Here is a 20060-nt window from a genome sequence, read left to right as displayed (position 1 = left end):
TTTGTATATTGTCTGCTCCTGAGGCTCGCATAAAATGCCGTACCGTGGATAAAAGGTACCACTGAAAGCCAAGTGCATGGCAAGAACCGCAACTAGAGGAAACTAGCTCAACTGGTGACTTAATCTTCATATCAAGTTGTATCGAACTAGCGGGCAATTGTGTACAGGATAAGCTCGATTCTGAGTACACCGCTTCCGTGCTCTAGCAAAGTGTACTGGGAGCTGTGCACGGTGCTTTGTTGAACACGCTGAGCTACCGAACTTGATCTGGGATCTCGGTACATTTAGTACCGCTGAGGATAAAGGAACGTCCATGCTAAAAGCAAACTCTCTCACGTATTCGGCGAGTGCCTTGATGCCATGCGGGAAGCGCGTGGCATTTGGCCTCAGGTGGCCGTCAAAATCTCGCTCGTCGGCCATCCAGCAGTCGTCCACGTTGACGAACTGGTAGCCCGCGTCCCGGTAACCCTGGGTCGCCATGATGTCCGCCATTGTCTTGTACAGCTGCTCGCTGCAGGGTGTGCACGAAAATTAGGCGACGCAACGCTGCGCCGGACTGTGAGAAATTTAGTGTGCGTACTCAGAATTATTCTACGAAAAGCAAAGCCAAGTACGGTTTGCGTGTGTGCGTGTGTGTGTATATTTTCCACAGACAGTGCAAGAGCATGAAATGAAAGAGAGAGAAGGCAGGGATGCTAGCCATAAAAATGTAACTGAGCCACCGTGGCGGGTCATTCAATAGGAAGAGTGAATTAAGTGAACCCCTTACAACACCCTGGTATGGGACCAAAGGAACGATGCTTGTCTGTTTGCTGCGTGGTGGAGGAATTTGACCACGCCGACAAAATAACTTGCGCTCATTGTAGGTCACAGGAAGCTTAAGGCACGTCATCGCTTCGTATTTTCAGCGGAGATCGCGCTTTTGAATGTGAAAAGCATACAATGGGCAATCAAAATGAACTCGTGTACCTTTTGTCTTGCTTACAACAGTACTGCGCTGAGAGCGATCATTCACGCTAAGGATCCAGCAAGTACAATGAACTTATTCCAGTATAATATTTGATCCCGTTATTGGTCTCTTTAGTATTTCACAGTACTGCTCTCGCATAGACATGATACATATCGCGGAAACCTTGAACTTTGGAGTCAGTCCCGGTAACTGTAGGGTTGACTTACTTTTCGAAGCGGCATTTGGTTGCGACAAATATTCGCGATATTTTCAGCCTTCGTCTAAAAGGATGCCTTAGCTCGGGGGCTCCTATGTAACTACATGGGAAAGGGGAAATCCTTTTTCAGTTAAAAGAAAAGTTAACCTCTAGTGCCTGTCGGAAGCGGATATTTTATTTAGGCTGCCGTCCTCTTTATATAAATTGTCAAAAATCGCAAATTTTCAGGAAAAGACACACTCACGTCTACAACTCTCCAAGTCAGCAATAAAATATGATATCGCTATTCTGTGAACGGCATCTAATATTAAATAAAGCGTACAAAATAAATGTATTTCACACCACTCTGAAACATACCGTTCTTACATGAGTACGATTTTTGCAAGACCCTTGTAAACATTGCAACAAATTCACGTAAGCTGTAAATTTATATATAGAATTGGTCCACTTTAGATATTCTAACGGATACAGGTTACACAACGGCGACATCTACTTTTGATGAAGAGGGACAAAATTGTAAACTATGGGCTATCACTTTTCTTTAACTTACAATTTCTGTAAAAATTTTGCAAGAAAATTCAGGCCTTAAATCAATATGTCGCGTCCAACAGCCACAAGATCTTAACTTTGTCTCTCAAATGCAACACATTTTATTTAATTTGGCCAATGGTTATCTCAGACAAGCATTTCCGCGTTTTACATCTATTTGAACAGACAACATCAGAGTTGGGCCTGAGGAAAAGCTTCCGCTTAAGTTAAATACGTATTCGGCCATCCTGAAATGAAGGACTTGCGTAGACTGAGCTTTCAAGAGTGCAAGGCGAAGCGCTCTGTGCTTACGGTGGCATTATGTAAGCGGCAGGATTATTGGATTCGTTTTGCAAGCAGTTCTTCATGAAATCATGCAAAAACCAGGATCCTCGACACCTCAGACAGCATTCGTGAGTAGCTAATTGAGGAAGTGGAACTGATTAACCCGAAAAACAAATTCTTTCACTTGATAGGAAGTATAAAATTAAGCCACAGATAAACACTGCAGAAATATATCATTATTGTCATACAATAAAGGCGGTGGTGTCGAGTAGCGTTTTTGCTCTTAGGCAGATTAACAGCTTCGCTTAAAGCTGCTTAATATGTGACGTCAATTTTCATGGCATACGGTTCTTACCATAGGCCCACATTAATTACGCCTGTGCTGTCTACGTTCAGATGCCTGGTAGCTAGTTTTCAAGCTTTTTTTCTTAGTGACGGTTAAGCCTAAAACTGCATAGCTTCAGTATATCTGCGCCACCATTCGCTTTTTCTTCAGGTGATTATTTTTTTTCTATAAAAGTTCTCACTTCAGGCTGTACTCAAAATTAATTCTTATTAAGTATTTTAATTGGTTTGAGCCTGCTATATTTACAGTGGTGTTGATGTTTACGTCACTAATATTATTATGTTCAATTTGTATGAGAAAATAAATAAAAGAAAAAGAAAGTGGAATCCAAGAGTGCTCTTGCGCTCAGATTCAGGTGAACGTGAAATAACTCCATGTGGTCGAAATTCATCCGGAGTCCTTCAGTGTGACGTCCCTCTTATCTCCTCGTATAGCTACAGCTGGTGTAAGAACTAATCCATTATTAGTAATTCAGGTGGTTTCAACGCGAAGAGACAACTGCTGAAGGCACCATGAAATTCGCGGCATGAAGCAGTTTCGTCACCGCTCCACACCTTCGGAAAGTTAGGCTTGAAATGGGGGGGGGGGGGCGGTCCATAGCTGATAAGCTATTTTTATTTCTCGGCACAAACAATCTGGGGGTTTACGAATAAGTACGGTACCAGTCTAACCGAATTTAAAGCTTACCCTCAATATATGGGAAGCGGTTTTCTGTACAGGTACCTTATATATATATATATATATATATATATATATATATATATATATATATATATATATATATATATATATATATTAATCTGAAGGCGAGGTCGGGCATTTCAGAGCCTGTTTTTCTCGTTAGTGATCATTTTCCTGCTCTACGCAGAAATACAGATTGTCCTCGCGTGTCAGCTGCTCGCCGTTTTTTTGCAAGCGGTGACAAGTTCCTACATCACTGGCACAGTTGCAAGACTGTGGCCTTCCATTGTCCACGACACAAACAAGTGTGCTCCCGAAATGACGGCGTGATTGATCTGTCCCCTCTCTTTTCTTTTTTCAAAGTTAAGCGTGTCTTCGCGTTGAATAAAAGGCATCTGACCAATCCTTAGCTGCGCAAAGGTCACAGCAACGAAGTGCTCAAGCAATTCAGGCTGGGAGCTGGCGCGGCAGTTATAACGGGACCCTGCTTTTCCAAGCGGTCTATAACCTACATGCTCACTGACTTGAACGTTAATTCGGTCGTTACTTTCGCATAAGGCCCTGGTCTGTGGAACAAAACAAAAAGTTGGCATTACTAACACGTGTAACAAGAAACAAAGTCCGAGATGCTCAATTAAAGATTTATTAAATGAGTGTCCACGTCTGAAAAGAAAGGGGAGAGAAGCAGTTCGAACAGTTCACTTCGCAAACTCCAAGCAAACGCTGTATGCAAAGATAATGATACGGTGCAGTACCACGAGGTGCGAGAATCTTGCTCTGTTTTACCATCAACGGCTGGTCACTTAATTATTAAACACGGAGGGGTCGAGGCCTCTCAGCACTCTTCACGAACTGAATTGTTAATGAACCACGCGAACTATGCCGGCTTACGTTCTTTCGGCCAGAAGTCTGACACCCTGTATTGAAACAGGGCAACATTGGCACGGCTGCGTTGGCTCTCAAAACCTCTTACGTGCATGTGACTACAACCGATATGGTATCCATTTTCGTGTTTTCAGTTGGGCGTCGCCACTTCTGGTTCCATCACGTGATGCCTACTCTCTAGCGTAGGCTACAGCTCAAACGTGTCATGTGTCATCGCCGCTTTAAGTGCAAGCTTTCGTTCAGGCACAACACCGATATCTCTATTCAAGTATGTGTTTTGTAATCCTTTTAGTTATCAAATGCATGTGGCACGACGAAGTTCTCTCACCGTGCAGGTAACGGTCGAACCGAATTATGTGAAACTTGTTGGACACAAAGCTATCTTCTACCTATTGCAGAAGGCAGAATTTTGATTCAGGGCCTAAATGTTTTCGCGAATATTGTAGACCTTGCAAAGATTTAGAAAAAGCGGAAAGCGAAAATTTACAACTTCGTAACATCGTTGCAGCGTCTTTTAGCATCTGCTGGAACGTGTTAGAGCAACTTCGTAGGTTAGCGCGTCCAAAGCGTACAAATGTGATTTATTATTTCACCGATTATGTAAAATTGTTGCATTGTTTAGGGGCATTCTAAAGATGTCCTACTTTCAAATTTGTGGTATGTTTCAGGGTTCTCAATAATCGCCTTAGATTTTCCTTTAGATGCAGTTTACAAAAATGAGAGAGAGAGAGAGAGAGAGAGAGAGAGAGAGAGAGAGAGAAGGTGATTTTTATGTTTTGTTACAAAGTGTCAAATTTAGTACTTCAATTTTTTATTACTTTCGCATTTCAAGAAATAAAAACGAAATATATTGACGGTCTCAATAAACTTAAGTTTCTGAAATCGGTAGATAATCTTTTTTATTTCGAACGTAAAAAATCTCCTCAATATCGGTTCAATGGATAGCGAGGGAAGAGGTTTATCCGCTGCTGTGTACTCAGAGGAACCTCCCGAGTTAAGGCTTCTATTCCTCTTAAGCTGCAGACACAAATAAGTGATGTATAAGTTAGGGTGTGAAATTAAAGTTATCTCAGCAACAGCTTGTAGAAAAGAAAGTCAGATATACGTCTTGCGTGGTATCCGCGTAAGAGTCATTCATGATTCACCGGCGCTAGTGCGCTGACCAATCCTGAGCCATTGACAAGTAGGGCTATCACTGTGAACTCGGCTCGTGATTTGGTTACACGAGCGATATAGATTTGAACAACCAGTGTGCACAAACAACTGTTCAGTCCCGATCTGTTTCCATGCTCAAGCACATGTGAGAGCCGAGTTTCGAAACGGCCGCTGTAAGCGCTGGAGCCCAGTCGAGTGCCTCTAAAGCGGACGCCTCTACAACGAAATGACCTGTTTAACGATGGAGTGTTTCTCTGTTCTATTATGAGTGGTGCGGTGCGGTACCTTTACAATGAAGTGACCGGTATAGCGAATGATTTGCATGGCCCGAAACACTTCGCTATAAAGGCTTTCCACTGCACTCTGCGCTTCATACGTTTATTGAGAAAGACAATCTCCTTTTTCTCTATTCCCTGACATCTTTGGCGGCGAGCTATCAACCTTTTCTTTGTATTTTCCTTTTGTACGATAACTCGTTCATCCTACCCAATGCAGTTCTTCGGGTCCTTAGCGCAGTCAATGTTGCACAGGAAGCGTTCCCAAGAGAGCCATCCCATGGGTGGTGTGCGGGCCACCCCATTGTCCAGGCTGTGGCTGGAGCCAGCCAAGCACAGTATTCCCACGAGGGGAAGCAGCAACCGCAGCGTCATGCCCTCCTGAACCATTCGGAGAAAGAGAAAAAGAAAACAGACATGCTGTAGATGTTTATTCACGTGTAAGATAAGAAAAGAAGAAAAAACGAACATACAAACAGCAGTAACGTGACGTACAAGAGCGAACTGAGAAGAGTGTTGAAATGTGATAAACCCATTCTTTGTTGTATGTTTTTTTCTTTTTTACCCGACTTTGATCAATTTAATGCCTGGATTTGTGTACCTTCATTTGAATTTAATCTGTGCGTTCTTATGTGGCCAGATTTTAGTGTAGTTATGTGAGCGGACTTTGTGTTTACCTTAGTGCACCTATGGGACAGGACTTCGTGTTGCCGTGTTTCTGAGCTGACTTTCAGTTTTAGTGTGGCACTAATGTGTTATGTGACTGGACTTTCTGTTTTTACGGTTTGGAGTTCACTTTCAGTTGTAATGCGTTTAATTCTTTTTTTGTTTATATCTTTATGTGAAAAGGAGTAGCCGGCTCCAATTAAAGGTGAGAACATCTCCTAAGTACCATATAGTTAAAAGAAAGGCGAACCTAGGCAAGATGCCCTAATTCTTCAATATGTTCTTAGAAGTTATGTACATCTAGGTTTGTAGCAGTTAATCTTGCCCATCGGCTAAGCTAAACGTTCAGCAGTCACAGGAACGTAAAAGAAAGTAATTTATTTTAATCGTTGTTGTGAAAACCTTCCTGTTTTTGTCTACGTTCTACATACAGGAAGTAGTACAGTTTAATGCTTTGCGACCACTTGCATGGCTGCGGGTGGGGTCAGTTTCCTGAAAACTGTATGAAAAATACAATCAATCAATGAATCAATGAATCAATCAATCAATCAATCAATCAATCAATCAATCAATCAATCAATCAATCAATCAATCAATCAATCAATCAAATTATTTTATTTCCAACGTAATTGTTCGGGGTCACCTGAGGCGATAAGCGGCAAAATGCAGCTTGGAGGTCCCTGGGGGCCCGTGCACAAGGCAGTATAGGCAAAAATTTATAGATAACATGAAAAACATATATGTAGTATGCATAACGAACAAGCATCTTTAAGCTAGTTTGGAAAAATTAATGACATAAAACGCTGATAAACGTAACTGGTACATACGTTCCACGTGAGTCGGTGTTACTACAAGTAACAAACTTAATAATGACATCACAAAGCACAGTAGTAATTCGTAAAGACCAATAATAATAATAATAATAATAATAATAATAATAATAATAATAATAATAATAATAATAATAATAATAATAATAATAATAATAATAATAATAATAATAATAAAGCCATAAACACATATGGCAATTAAAGATATAATGCAAAAACGAAAAACAAAACATGGCACTCAGGTACAATGATATGAAAGTGAAATTTATGGGAATGCTAAGTATGGTTCTCAAGTAAAATATTCGCGCAACTGTCTTTTAGGAACGTTGTTAATATTGATCCCAGGATGCCACTATTGGTTCGAAAGATATGAGACATTGAAAGCGAGTGAGTGTTTGCCATAAGATGTGCGCCATCACTGTGGCAACCATCTCTCGTGGCCTCTACTTCGAGGATCACCTATGTGTTTTTTACAACCAGGAATGACTGGTCAAAAAAAGATTTAATGTTTTCTTTTTAAGAAAAACGAATGTAGTAGGCGGTACTAATAAATCAGCGTGGCGGTTTTGAGTCGGTAGCGGAGAAATAATTCTCTGGTAGAATGGGCGCACGAAACATTTGCAACGCGTGGTATCGTTTTCTTATATAGCAAAAAGAAAAACTCCGCGCCAGTTTGTCAGTGCAGTTGTTCCCCACACAAGTGTGCAAAGGATTATGCGAGCGTGAAATAGTGCGACATAGATTTGCATATTGACCTTGCTAGGAAAGAAATAGCGGCACCACGATGGTGCTCCCGTAGCTGGAGAAAGTGATTCAGCAAGCAGAAAACACGACGGGAAGAAGAGAGGGACACATACCACAGCGCTGACTAACAACATAGCATCTTTATTCTTTCAGCCAGCATACGTGTACTCTACCGCTATAGCGAAGAAAGAAAAAAAGGGGGGAACAGAAATTCACAATTCGTAGGGGCAATAAATTGTAATCGATGAGATAGGAAAGCTATCTCCTTCGAAAGGAGTGAAATGGAGGGGAGGCTCCCACATGCGTCGCCGCTATTGTGGATTATTATGGCGACTGTAGGCCGTCTTTTAAAGATGTGACCTTCTTGTCAAAATGCCACGATGAATGCGCACGTCTTATTTCTGAAGCCTTTCACATCCACAATAGCGGCGACGCAATCGTAAGCCTCCCCTCCATTTCACTCCTTTCGAAGGAGGTAGCTTTCCTATCTCATTGAATACAAATTATTTCCCCTGTTCATGCTGAATTTGTCTTCCTTTCTTTTTCTTGTTTTCCTTGTGTGTGTGTGTGTGTGTGTGTGTGTGTGTGTGTGTGTGTGTGTGTGTGTGTGTGTGTGTGTGTGTGTGTGTGTGTGTGTGTGTGTGTGTGTGTGTGTGTGTGTGTGTGTGTGTGTGTGTGTGTGTGTGTGTGTGTGTGTGTGTGTGTGTGTGTGTGTGTGTGTGTGTGTGTGTGTGTGTGTGTGTGTGTGTGTGTGTGTGTGTGTGTGTGTGTGTGTGTGTGTGTGTGTGTGTGTGTGTGTGTGTGTGTGTGTGTGTGTGTGTGTGTGTGTGTGTGTGTGTGTGTGTGTGTGTGTGTGTGTGTGTGTGTGTGTGTGTGTGTGTGTGTGTGTGTGTGTGTGTGTGTGTGTGTGTGTGTGTGTGTGTGTGTGTGTGTGTGTGTGTGTGTGTGTGTGTGTGTGTGTGTGTGTGTGTGTGTGTGTGTGTGTGTGTGTGTGTGTGTGTGTGTGTGTGTGTGTGTGTGTGTGTGTGTGTGTGTGTGTGTGTGTGTGTGTGTGTGTGTGTGTGTGTGTGTGTGTGTGTGTGCGCGTGCGTGCGTGTTGCGCGTGCGAGTGCGCGCGTGTGTGCGTGTGCGTGCGCGTGCGCGTGTGCGTGTGCGTCGCAAGATAGTCGATATGAGCTGTTCACGTCGTGTCAGGAGAAAAGATGACGCCTAGCGATTTATGCCTTTGTGAAATTTTGATTTGAGTTCCGCCAGGACACAGGTCCGCTGGTAGAAGGGCATGCTTATTTCTGGCCCTAAATAAGATGGCTTTAGTTTTGCAAGCGTTGATTTTAAGAAAGTCATTGCTCGACCACTTCCAAAGATGTGAAAGCGCTCTTCGAGCTTTCATGAAAACTTCATTTATCTGCCAGCCGATTACGAACAGACTTGTTTCGTCCGCGTACATTACAATGGAAATGTCTTTATTTACTTGGGTAACATCGTGTGCGTACACACTAAAAAGAAGTTGCCCCAAAAGGCTTCCCTGTGAAACTTCGAGACCCTTCGATAATACTGGGCGGATTGATATGTCTATGGTTAGTAAGCGGTTCCTTTCGCCGTCTTTACGTAAAACAGTTGCTTTTGCACGTTTCATCGCAGTTTGAAAACATCCAGTTGCTAATGCCTGGTTGAATATACGTGCGAGGGGATGGGAAATGATATCAATAACATATTTTATGGGCCCGATCTGCATACTATCAACGTCTACAGCTTTACTATTCTTTAGATGCATGAACAGCTGACAAATTTCGAGCACATTGGCGGACTCAATGAATATGCTTCCTTCACAATAATTACTCCCGGCGACGTCGGGGGAACAGTGCAATACCTTTACCATATTTAGAAAGTGAGCATTGAATCGCTCGCGCAAATTAGATCCCGAGAGCAGTTTCTTGTCAATTGTTAGTGCTGTTATCCTATCGTCATTGTTTCTGCCTTTCAAATGTTGATCTATCCCTTTCCACGCTTTTACAGCGTGCATATACGATACATCAGAGAAGATGCTGCCATAATACAACGCCTTTGCCTTTCTTAGTTCCGAGTTTACCTAGGTTATGGTATATTTTAAATGCTGCTAGCTGGCACGAATTTCTCGATGACAAAAATGGTTTTAAAATCTTATTTTTCTTGTTCTTTATTTTGAAGTATTCCGGCCTTTATTTTCACGGTTTCCTAATATTTTTCTTTCTTTTGAAGCATTTATATGAAAAATAAGCGTTATAAATTTGAAAAAAAATATGGACAAAAATTCAGCGTAGAGGCACTGTTCTTGGTATACACCGCACACCAATCTGCTTTGGCGATTCGGTTCTGAAAGGTGCCCATATAGTTTGTTTAGATAGGCACCTGTATCTCACAAACGCTTGAGAACATCATATTGTGGTCTCGGACTTGAATACATGATTGCAATACGGCGATGGCCGCTTATATCCGAGCATGTCGTACTAACACTGTGGACACAGACATTTAAATTTGCAATGCAGTTATCAAGTCCAGATTGGCCACGTTCTGTTACACGTGTTGGTGTGGTAACGACGCTCTGAAAACCCCTGGACTCCACAAATCAGCTCAACAGAGTGCACACTCGCGCCAAGGAAGTTTATGTTCACGTCGCTTCGAAGCATCATGGTTGCTTGGCTGAGCGTGGCGTATTCTAATATTTCGTCTAAAAAATCTAAGAAAGCAGCTATCATTCCTATGGGAGGTCGGTATACTACGGTAAAAATTTCGGTTTTATTTCTTAAGCAAAGCACTTCAAGGCCGGATGTGACACGTGTAAGCTCTCTTACTAGTTCGCATGACCTAATTCGTGCGATATGCATAGCAACACTTCCGCCGCACATGCCTATGCAGTTTGTATGGTAGTGGTTGCAGCTAACAAGCAACAACTTATCGCTGTCAGTAGCATACCATGTTTCGGAGAACGTGGTCACGTCCAAAGGAAAGCAGGATTGGCCTAAGAGCATAATAATTTGAACCTGTTTGGAACTAAGGGAGCGGGCTTTGATATGATTGGCGGAAATTGTGTTGTTCACTCGAGGCAGCTGCGGAAACTCTGGAGGCAGACAAAATTCCTAATACGCTATTGTGCGAGATGTCACACCATTCGCCTTTTGTTCTCCCCTTCCTTAACCGAAACTTTGCTTTGGCTTCTTTACGTACTTCATTTTGGAGCTGTGATATGTACTTAAACCTGTGAACTCCTCCGCTTAACCGCTACGCCAGAAGATGGGCGACATAAACGGGAGGAGAAGTGACAATTTAGAATCACTGAGTGCTTACACTTGTCCCAAACTAATCAACACTCGTATAAAAGTACGCGTCACAAGTAGGCACGTAGACAAAGTGCGTAATGTTAACAGTCATCATAGCTGAGCAGCTACGAAGTAAGTCACGACACACAGGAAGGGCAACCTGAGTCCACATGGTCTGTTGCTGTAGGTACTTGAAAAGCAGAAAACGAACAAAAAATGTAGGTCATGTTGGGCGCTGATAACGAGTACAGGGATTTAATTGACCCGGTACCTGTGCAAAGATCACGCGGCATCGCGTGAGCGTGGTTCTGGTTTCGTGTTCACAAAGTAATTCGTACCATAGAATGCATCATGAGAACAAGCGCCATCGAGTCGGCATAGCAAGCGTATTACTAGCGATGGCGAACGTCATAGTGTTTACGAACGAAAGGTTTTGGGAATTAGGCCTCTGTCACGCAATGCGATGCCAGTGCGCAAGAAGTATATTACAGCGATGGAGGAACTTATCGGAACTTGATTCCACCCTGTGGGGGCGCTCGCTTCTGGCTTCACTTAGCTGTGTGGCGGGCGTGCCACAATCACTTGGCCTCAGACTTGCGTGACTGCTGGTGCCACAGCACTTCTTCATGCGCGCATCAAAGTAAACATGTAGACCACGTGGAGGTGTAGGCAGAGTGCCCACTTCCGAGGAAGAGAAAACCACCCAGTGGGCGCTGTGTCTCACAGGTGACAACAACAAAAAATAAAAGTAATTCTTTTCGCTTTGCACTAACTACTGTTGACAGGTTGACGCCCGTCGACACGAGGAGTTTTTATTTTTCCTGAGGAAGGCCTCGCCTGTCAGATCCGCGGTTGCTTCAATTAGAAGCCTGCACTGCGTTCAAAATGCCCAAAGCATCTTTTGAGGACGGCTCAACCTGCTCAGAATAGCACTTAAATATGGCCAGTAACGAGCCGTCATGTTTTGCAAGGATGTCACGAGGAGTTTTTATTTTTCCTGAGAAAGACCTCGCGTGTCAGATCCGAGGTTGCTTCAATTAGAAGCCTGCACTGCGTTCAAAATGCCCAAAGCATGTTTGGAAGACGGCTCAACCTGCTCAGAATAGCACTTAAATATGGCCAGTAACGAGCCGTCATGTTTTGCAAGGATGTCACGTTGTGCTTAGTTAGGATAGGGTGTTTCAGCTACATATACTTGCGTTCCATACCAAGGCAACACAAACGGCCCTTAACTGGAAAGCTCCATATTTTGTTTCTGCAGCCTCTAGTATTAAGGAAGAGGAGGAGAAAAAGAAGAAAAGTAGGGAGTTCAACCAGACGGGGCGCATCCGGTTTGAGTTTTGTAAGAATAGTCGGGTACTAAATTTCGCGAAGTGTAAGGCAACGATATGCACAGTGACATTAGAAGGTACGGCCGATGTTTAGCGAACCTTCCACCTTTGGCGACAAAAAGCAGGAATAAGCGGCTCGCGGAAATGACGTCGTCTACGGTACGTTGAGTTGCGAGTGCAGCTCAACACCGCCCATAAAAGCTACTAAAGGAAGATACTCACAAAAGGGAGGATTTTGAAGAATATCATCCCCAACAAGAAAAAGAAATAAAGGAAAGAACGGGAAAGAAGAAATGAAGAAGGCCTTTAGAACAAATGCAACCTCAAAGAGTGCGACAAGGGATAAAGAACACTTGAAGCATGTCGAAAATAAAAAATTGTCTTTTGGCCTGTATGTGACGCATCGAGAGAGATGGCGTGGTATAGCGTTGCGCTGAATGCGTCTCAGAACGCTGTCGTGATGAGGAGTGCCGCCAGCGACGTTGCACACATCGCACACCTAAAGGCGCTTTACGCACACCGATGGTGCACAAGATGACGCCGAAGAAAACCACCGTCTTTTGTCAGCATTCAAAGAAAGGATTACAAAGATTTGGCTTGACGTTTGCTACCCGTTCCTCCCAGAGTAGGGCGCTGAACCGGGCACACTGCATGGAAGTAGAAATCGCTCTTTGCTCTGTGCAACCTCTTCATCTCGCCCCTTAAACCAATGTACACACCCCGTATGCACACAGCTGCCGTCGAACTGGCAACATGGCGCACCTATACTCGCGTGCAACTTTCAGTGGCAATGAAGGGAAAGCTACGGAGGCAAAGCGCGCACAAGGGAGAGCGCTTCTGAAAAGAGTCCTGTGTTTTCATCCCCGTTAGTTTGAGCTGGGGAAGAGAAGACATGAACACCTTATTAGCAACAGTTAAATAAAACAAAACACACCGCTGAATGTAAAGGTTTACTTATTTTGCGGCTTTTTCCTTCGGCGTAGGGGCAAACGCGAAACCGTCGCTCGTTAAGCTTCGTCGATTCAGCGTCTGTTCAGAGCAACCAAAAACCACTGGCGGACCACTTGGCGCCGTAACATATGTGCAGCAACCACGCGCCCGTAACTTTCCCTTCACTGCCCCAGAAAGTTGTCCGCGAGTATACCTTTACTCCTATGCTACTCTTTAGAGCGAAAGCTCTTCTCCTCGAGGTAAAACTCCCAAGGTCAACCTCGGCGTGCGTCTGACCTTTAGCCGCCACGTCACGTGATCCGCTGCGAAGAGGCTTCGCAGCTGTACTCGTTCGAGCGTCGCCGCTGTTTACCACGTAACTAGGCGAGCGTTTAAAGGGCTAAGCAGAGTCCGACGTAGCGTGAACGCATGCACACGTTACGTCACGTTGGCATGATTGAACGGATGGTTCGACGCGGTGGCGCAGCCAACGTAACCGGACGCTGCCAACATCCTCCGACGCGCACGGCGTCGAGCGACGCTCGCCCGCTCGCCGATAACGTCGGACTATAAACGCGCCTTAACAGTTGCTTCGCCGGCACCAATTGGTCGCTCAGTGTCGTCATGGACGAAGCACGCGCCGGTGCGGGCGCGTCAGCTCTTCGCCGCAGGCCCCAGTCTGAGCACCCTGCCGATATAGCTCGCCCGGAAAGAAGCACTGAAAAACCGTGTCTAACCATGGTTAACGGAGCTTTCGCTCGTATAACTAGGTTCAAGCCACGTTGAACCCCAGCCCTTCTTTCTCCCATGCCCTTCACCAAACATCGCAGGTGTACACCAGTGTGCGATACAGTTACCGCGGTTTTCCTGTTCTTTATAGCCACATCTCTCTCTCTACTCATCGAGAACGCTAACACGAGGGCTCACGATGCTCATGCCAGCAGTGGAAGCGAGGCCGCTGCCTTGGCTTCGGCAGAGGCTTTTGAGCGCAGCGTCATGACGCGTCAACTTCGCTTGGTCTCTTTTGCAAGCAAACGCACAACTCGGCTCTGGAGACCTCCACGCGCAGGCCGCGCACGCTCGTCGATACCGCGACCACACGACGGCGACGGCGCGATGTGCCGCTCGAGCGTCCGTACAATTACTATCGCAATAAAAGATTACTTACGTCTGCGCACATCCCAAGCTATATCACGTGGCCATAGCCTTAGGTTACGCGGCAAGGTGTCCAGAAGGGCTGTTGATTTGGAGGTGCTGCCGAGAACCGCGGACAACTTTGGCTTAACGACTTGCGCTCGTCGGACATGCGGTCCCCACTCCTTCGTCTCATTGTAAAGCGCTCGTGTGCAGCGGCTGGAGGACGATAAAATTGGATCTCATTCAGGCTGTCCTCGTTTCTTCCACCGTTCAAATATGTGTATATTAAGCACTTGCAAAGCAGAACGCAAGAAGAACTGTGGGGCAAACTGTTACAACACGGTTATGCGGAGAAAACCAAACAAATGAAATATAAATAAAAACGGCTGCACGAGACGGAAATGGGATGTGCAACCAGAAACGTACGCAGGTTTTTCGATATTGCCCGAGGTTCTGCTTCCAACAGCGTTTCTATCAAAACGACCTTCCCAGGTGACTTTCAATAATGCAGTCTTTTCAAGTTGTATCCGATGTCCGTGACACGTGGGCATTCAGTGTCTTCCGTGCTGCTCTTTCTGAATCGCGAGTATAAGCATTTTAATATGACTGTTTGATTTCTTAACAGGTGTTTAATTTTCTTTACAGCGTTCGCAAAGTAATACTTTTGCAAAGTGACGGTGTCGTTTTAGCTTATTTCTGCCCACAGCACCTCCTACTCCTGTTTCTTAAGCTTTGAATTACAGGTTAATATGTATTTCTTGATATGACAGAATGCCTTAACTAGGCCGCCCTGCCAGGCTTCCAGCTTCCGCTTTTTCTTTTGGTTTATTTCTCCTCTTTTTTATGCGTCAGAATGTTTCAAGCTTTTGCATAATTCTCAATGAGAATTTGAATTTTCACGGTTATTACGCATGTGTTGTTTGTGTTTTTACTTGTAATGCACCATGTTACACAATTTAGGTGCTGGTCAGCTGAGACTGCGCGCCCAGTCAACCACACATGGCATAAGACTTATACGGACTGGAATTAACTTATTTGTCCCTGATTGTTTGCCCAGATAAACATTTGCATGCTATTTTTATTTTATTTTACTTTATTTTTATTTTGGGAGCAGCCCGCCACTTCATCACCTCCCTGAAAAGGTCGCATAGGAGCCTCATCCCAGGACTATCAATAATGCTCCTTGTCTGTCGGCCTGTCTGTCTCACATCTACGCTACATCCACGAAATTATAACGGCAGGTCAAATCGAGCCCACGCGGAGCAACCAATAGGAAAACGCTGTGATAAAGACTACTCCTTCCTGTACTCGACTTCTGCACCACTTACAATTCGCGTTATGTGCACGTTTCATGTTTTCCATCGTGCCTACCTTGCCTACCTTTCTTTCATTCTGTGCTTGCTTATTCGTATTGACTCTGGAATTGCCTCGTTTTAACGGGGATCATTCCTCAGAAACATGCACGCGGACCTCGCGGGTCCGATTCTCGTCAATGGTTTCTCCCTTTCTATGATTATTCTTCTTTAAAAAAAGCAAGAAGACTGCGTGAAGTACGGTAGTCAGAGTCCTTTGTTATTGCTCCTACAGGAAGGTGATAAATGGGCTGATTATCTGACACTTAGCGTGTACAAAAGATATACGTTGACACTATCGCTATAATGACTGTAGTCGTACACTGATTGGATTATGCGATTGTTATCGCAGTCCTACAGAGCCTGTAGACAAATCGATTAGAGGTTCTATAGCTCGCCAGAGACACAGCAGCCCTGTGTTTATTTCGCGAAATATTTCAGCATACGCTTCTTAATAATGTATCCTGCATCTCTTCACAGTCAGAGACTTTAACAAGTAAGAAGGGGAATAAAGCTTGGAGGTCGCTGAACCCGAGTGCGGAACAGTGGGAGAGTATGCTTTCCAGCGTAAGCTTGAACGGCCAAAAGCGCCTGGTAGAGCGAGCTCGCGGGTTGGCCATACTCAGTGGAGCCTTGGACTAGGGCACCAACCCTGTGATTGCAGACAGAAGAATCCATCAGAAGATGGAAGAGGCCGTCTGAAGCCGCGAAGATCTCTTTTCTAGAGCCCAGTAAATGTTTTCCGATCCGATCCGAAGCTTCGTCTTTCAGAGTGGAACGAGATAGCATTCAAAGATCCGTGACTGCTTCTCATGTTCCTCGGCAACTGCAGCTTACGTAACCGTGATGCTTACCGGGAAACGCTGGCAGCGAACGCTATGCATGAAGGGGGGGGGGGGGGGGGCAGCTTTCTGGTGGAAACGTGGCCTCTTGCATGGGCCTATCTCGGAGGTAGTGCGCAGCCGCGCCAAAAACATATCATTTTCAGGTTTCTGTTATTGTTTCGACCTTTCATTATTTAAGTCAGAGAAGATTTAACAAAAGAGACATGCGATATCAGTGTTTTGTTTCATGACATTTGTTTGTGGGCTGAACGAGAAGAGAGGGGATTAACCGAGGGGCCCGATTTTTATTAATCATATCATGAGAGGCCAACAAAGACGCCAAGGACAACAAAGGGGAAATTACTGGTGCTTGCTAATTTAATTAAAGAAATGATAGATTAATGCAATGAAAGTGGATGAAAAAACAACTTGCCGCAGGTGGGGAACAATCCCACGTCTTCGCATTACGCGTCAGAGCATCGCACGCGTAATGCGAAGACGTGGTGTCGTTATCCACCTGCGGCAAGTAGTTCTTTCCTCCACTTTCATTGGATTAATTTATAATTTCTTTAATTCAGTTAGTAAGTACGAGTAATTTCCCCTATGCTGTTCTTGGCGTCTTTGTTGGCTTCTCATGATTTGTTTGTGGACTTTCATTTTCAAAATTCCAAGTAATAAGTTTCTTAAGAATGTAAGACAAAGTGCGAGCAACATTAGTGATATAATGCTGTGGTAATATAATCCGCACATACCGCATGTCATATAGAAAGGCATGGCACATACATATACCTAAATGTATAGGAAAATTTTCGCTCACGGAGAACTCCGCCGACGCCGACGGCGGCGCTGACATCGGATTCTTTTTTTTTTTTGCGACACGGGTTCCTTAACGCTGACGCGTAAAACTGAAATTTCGAGGAATGCTCCGATTGCATGCCTGTCTAGCTCTGTCGTTTAACGCGATTCATAGGAGATACATCAAATCCACGAAAAAAGTGAAATGTTATTTCAATTATGTCGTTTTCATTTTTTCGTAAACTTCCTTTCAACTATTAGAAATTACAATGTTGTTTGTTAATAATCTTACGTTGCAATATTTCTTCCGCAAAATTTTGCTGCCCTCCCTTTTAACGCCTTTATGCTCCTGTTTTCCCCTCATTTGCATAGTCGCATGTAAACGAATTCTTTTACGTCGTGAAACCTCGCTGCTTTTGAATGACGGGCTAGCTCTCCTCTCTTTCTCTCACCCATGAATCTAGGTCGCTTCTAATCTCGCTAGCTAAAGTGCATGTGCAAAATAATAATAATAATAATAATAATAATAATAATAATAATAATAATAATAATAATAATAATAATAATAATAATAATAATAATAATAATAATAATAATAATAATAACGCACACAACGGATCCGCCATCATAGCGCGTATATCGCAGTGGCGGACATGCTAGCGGAACTATTTCTTGTCATTGTTTTAAGGTTCGTCTGCTCTTCGCACGCATTCAGCTTATATCGACTTTCCCTTGAAGAGAAAATTCCATGGCCTCCTTTAGCCTTAGATAGCCTACAGTCTACCTTACGATACGGAAATGGAGCTTTCTAGTCCACTGAGATAACAACGGGCATGGTGGAGAGTGAAAGAACGCGCCAGTATTTGTAAGCCGATTGACCTATAGTTCAACTCTGCAGGCAAAGCGCAGCAGTGGAGATTTTAATTTAAACGCCTGCGTATTCCGTTATCCACGTGCCTGAAGGTTATCGGCATAACTGTCATAAGCTCATTGCGAGTTAACTTCACGCAGGTGGCTCCTATCATCTTCATGATACTGCGTCTAGACGCAGAGCCATGCTATTTTTTTTTACATCATGTATACATGAGTGTAGTCGTTCGTGATAATTAAACTCAACTCAACATGTGGCAGAGAAACGGGCTCTTATGCTGCATTGTTTCGAATAAATATAAGACGCTTTCCCCTTTAACCTGGAACCAGTTGATAAATACAATTCTCAATGACATCACCGGTGCTAGAATCTTTTATTATATATTTTACTGCGAAGCAAATATATGTCGGCGGAAATAATTGAATATTTAGTATGTCGTCACTAACCTTCTTACAACTCAGTTTCAGCATTTCGAAGTTTTACTAGTTTTGGATGTATAAAGACTGAAACAATACCCCCAAAAGTTAACAGTTATAACGCAGGAATTAGTGGCTATTGTAATGCGGCTTCGTAAGTAAAGGCAATACGCTGCAATTTCTTTCAGTCATCATCACAGTATAATTCATGTTATTAACACAATATAATTCTTGTTTATCGCGTAAGAAGCCGCAGTTTCAGCGCTTTGAATATGCGAAGTTCAGGCTGAGGTAAACATTCTTGCTCTTATTATTAATCATTCGGGGTTAAAGCGAAGATAAGACTCAGAAGCAAGTCGTAACACACTTACTAGTAAGAGTTAATTGCTTTCGTTACCCGAGACGCGAGCAGCGCATATAAGCGACATTATTGTTTGAGAAATAAGTTTGCATGATCTCGCTAGGGAAATTACGACACGCTCATTACAAGGCTTCAGCGCCTCGTCGTACCTTATGAAACACGAGCAGCGTGTAAAATGTCTTTCAGCGCCGTTTTTGCGGTTATGTATAAACACTTCGAAGTGCTGTTGCTCTTATATCTCGTTTCAGGCATAATATTATAATTAAAAAAACAAAACTTTTGTTGGTTTCATCACTGCTGGTGCCTAAAACCAGCAGTGGGAGGTTCAGGGACTTTCGTCCGTGGCTTTCGCATGTAGCTTAAAACACAGTCAAAGATTCTTGCAAACTCCGCATCGCAGGACTGAGTAGTCGATCACGAAGGGGGGCACCGGAGACAACTAAAGAGAACAACCACGTGCACCCGTGCGCGACCTGTATTACCGGTGCCGTTTAGCGGCGCACAGAAGAGAGTGGTTCACCCAACGCACCTTTGGTCACAGGCCCTCGGTCCGGCAGCCAGCGAGGGAAGAAGGGGGAGCAAAAATGAAACGCTGCGCGGGTCCTTGCGCGGCCGTGTGATCGCTGAGGGGCGCCCCGGCCGTTACTGCTGCTCGCTGCTGCTGCTATCGCGAACGCCCAGTGCGTCTCGTCCCGTCGCGCGATAGCTGAAAGAGGAGCAGCGGCGAACGAGATTATCGTGGCGCGAGGAGGAGAGCGAGAGTGTGTGCGCGGGTAAGGAAGGCTCCGCCTGCGCACACTTTGTTATGCACTTCCTACAGATACGTGCTTTTTCTTTCGAACCTATCTTTCCATTCTCTCATCGCTTCTCTATAGCTCCTCGTCTTGTTTGCTTTGCTTTAATTGTATCGGGCCCCGTTGTCCTCGAGGATCCTCTGCGTCAACCCCGGGCGATTCTGCTGCGGATGGATTACGTCCCTTTCACGTCTCGAGTGACTGGAAATAGCGTTCCCTTTGTTGTTCTCTTCGCCCGTCAGAGCCTCTGCCCTTTCAGTTGTCTTTTATTCTAAATGGAACCTCTGTCACTGCCATCTCTCCCTCCCACGCATTTGGTTATTCTTTAATATTAACTCATTGTTTTTCGCAAAAGACCTGTTACTGGTGACGGCGGCCTGCAGACGCAACAC

The 20060-nt window shown here is 44.2% G+C and overlaps 1 protein-coding gene across 1 annotated transcript in view; it reads right to left on the bottom strand.

The window, feature by feature from the left end:
• Window positions 1-19720, bottom strand: part of LOC142578782 (alpha-N-acetylgalactosaminidase-like) — a 31973-nt gene extending 12253 nt beyond the window's left edge. Inside the window, exons 1-3 of the mRNA XM_075688352.1 lie at window positions 19404-19720; window positions 5533-5702; window positions 337-511 (exon numbers count right to left, since the gene is read on the bottom strand). Of these exons, the coding sequence (XP_075544467.1) occupies window positions 337-511; window positions 5533-5696 (339 nt within the window). The 5' untranslated portion in view covers window positions 5697-5702; window positions 19404-19720. The remainder of the gene's footprint in view (window positions 1-336; window positions 512-5532; window positions 5703-19403) is intronic.
• Window positions 19721-20060: the final 340 nt, after the last annotated feature.

Source organism: Dermacentor variabilis, chromosome 4, assembly GCF_050947875.1.
Source record: "Dermacentor variabilis isolate Ectoservices chromosome 4, ASM5094787v1, whole genome shotgun sequence".
Lineage (NCBI taxonomy): Eukaryota > Metazoa > Arthropoda > Arachnida > Ixodida > Ixodidae > Dermacentor > Dermacentor variabilis.
This window is presented reverse-complemented; position numbering and strand designations above follow the sequence as displayed.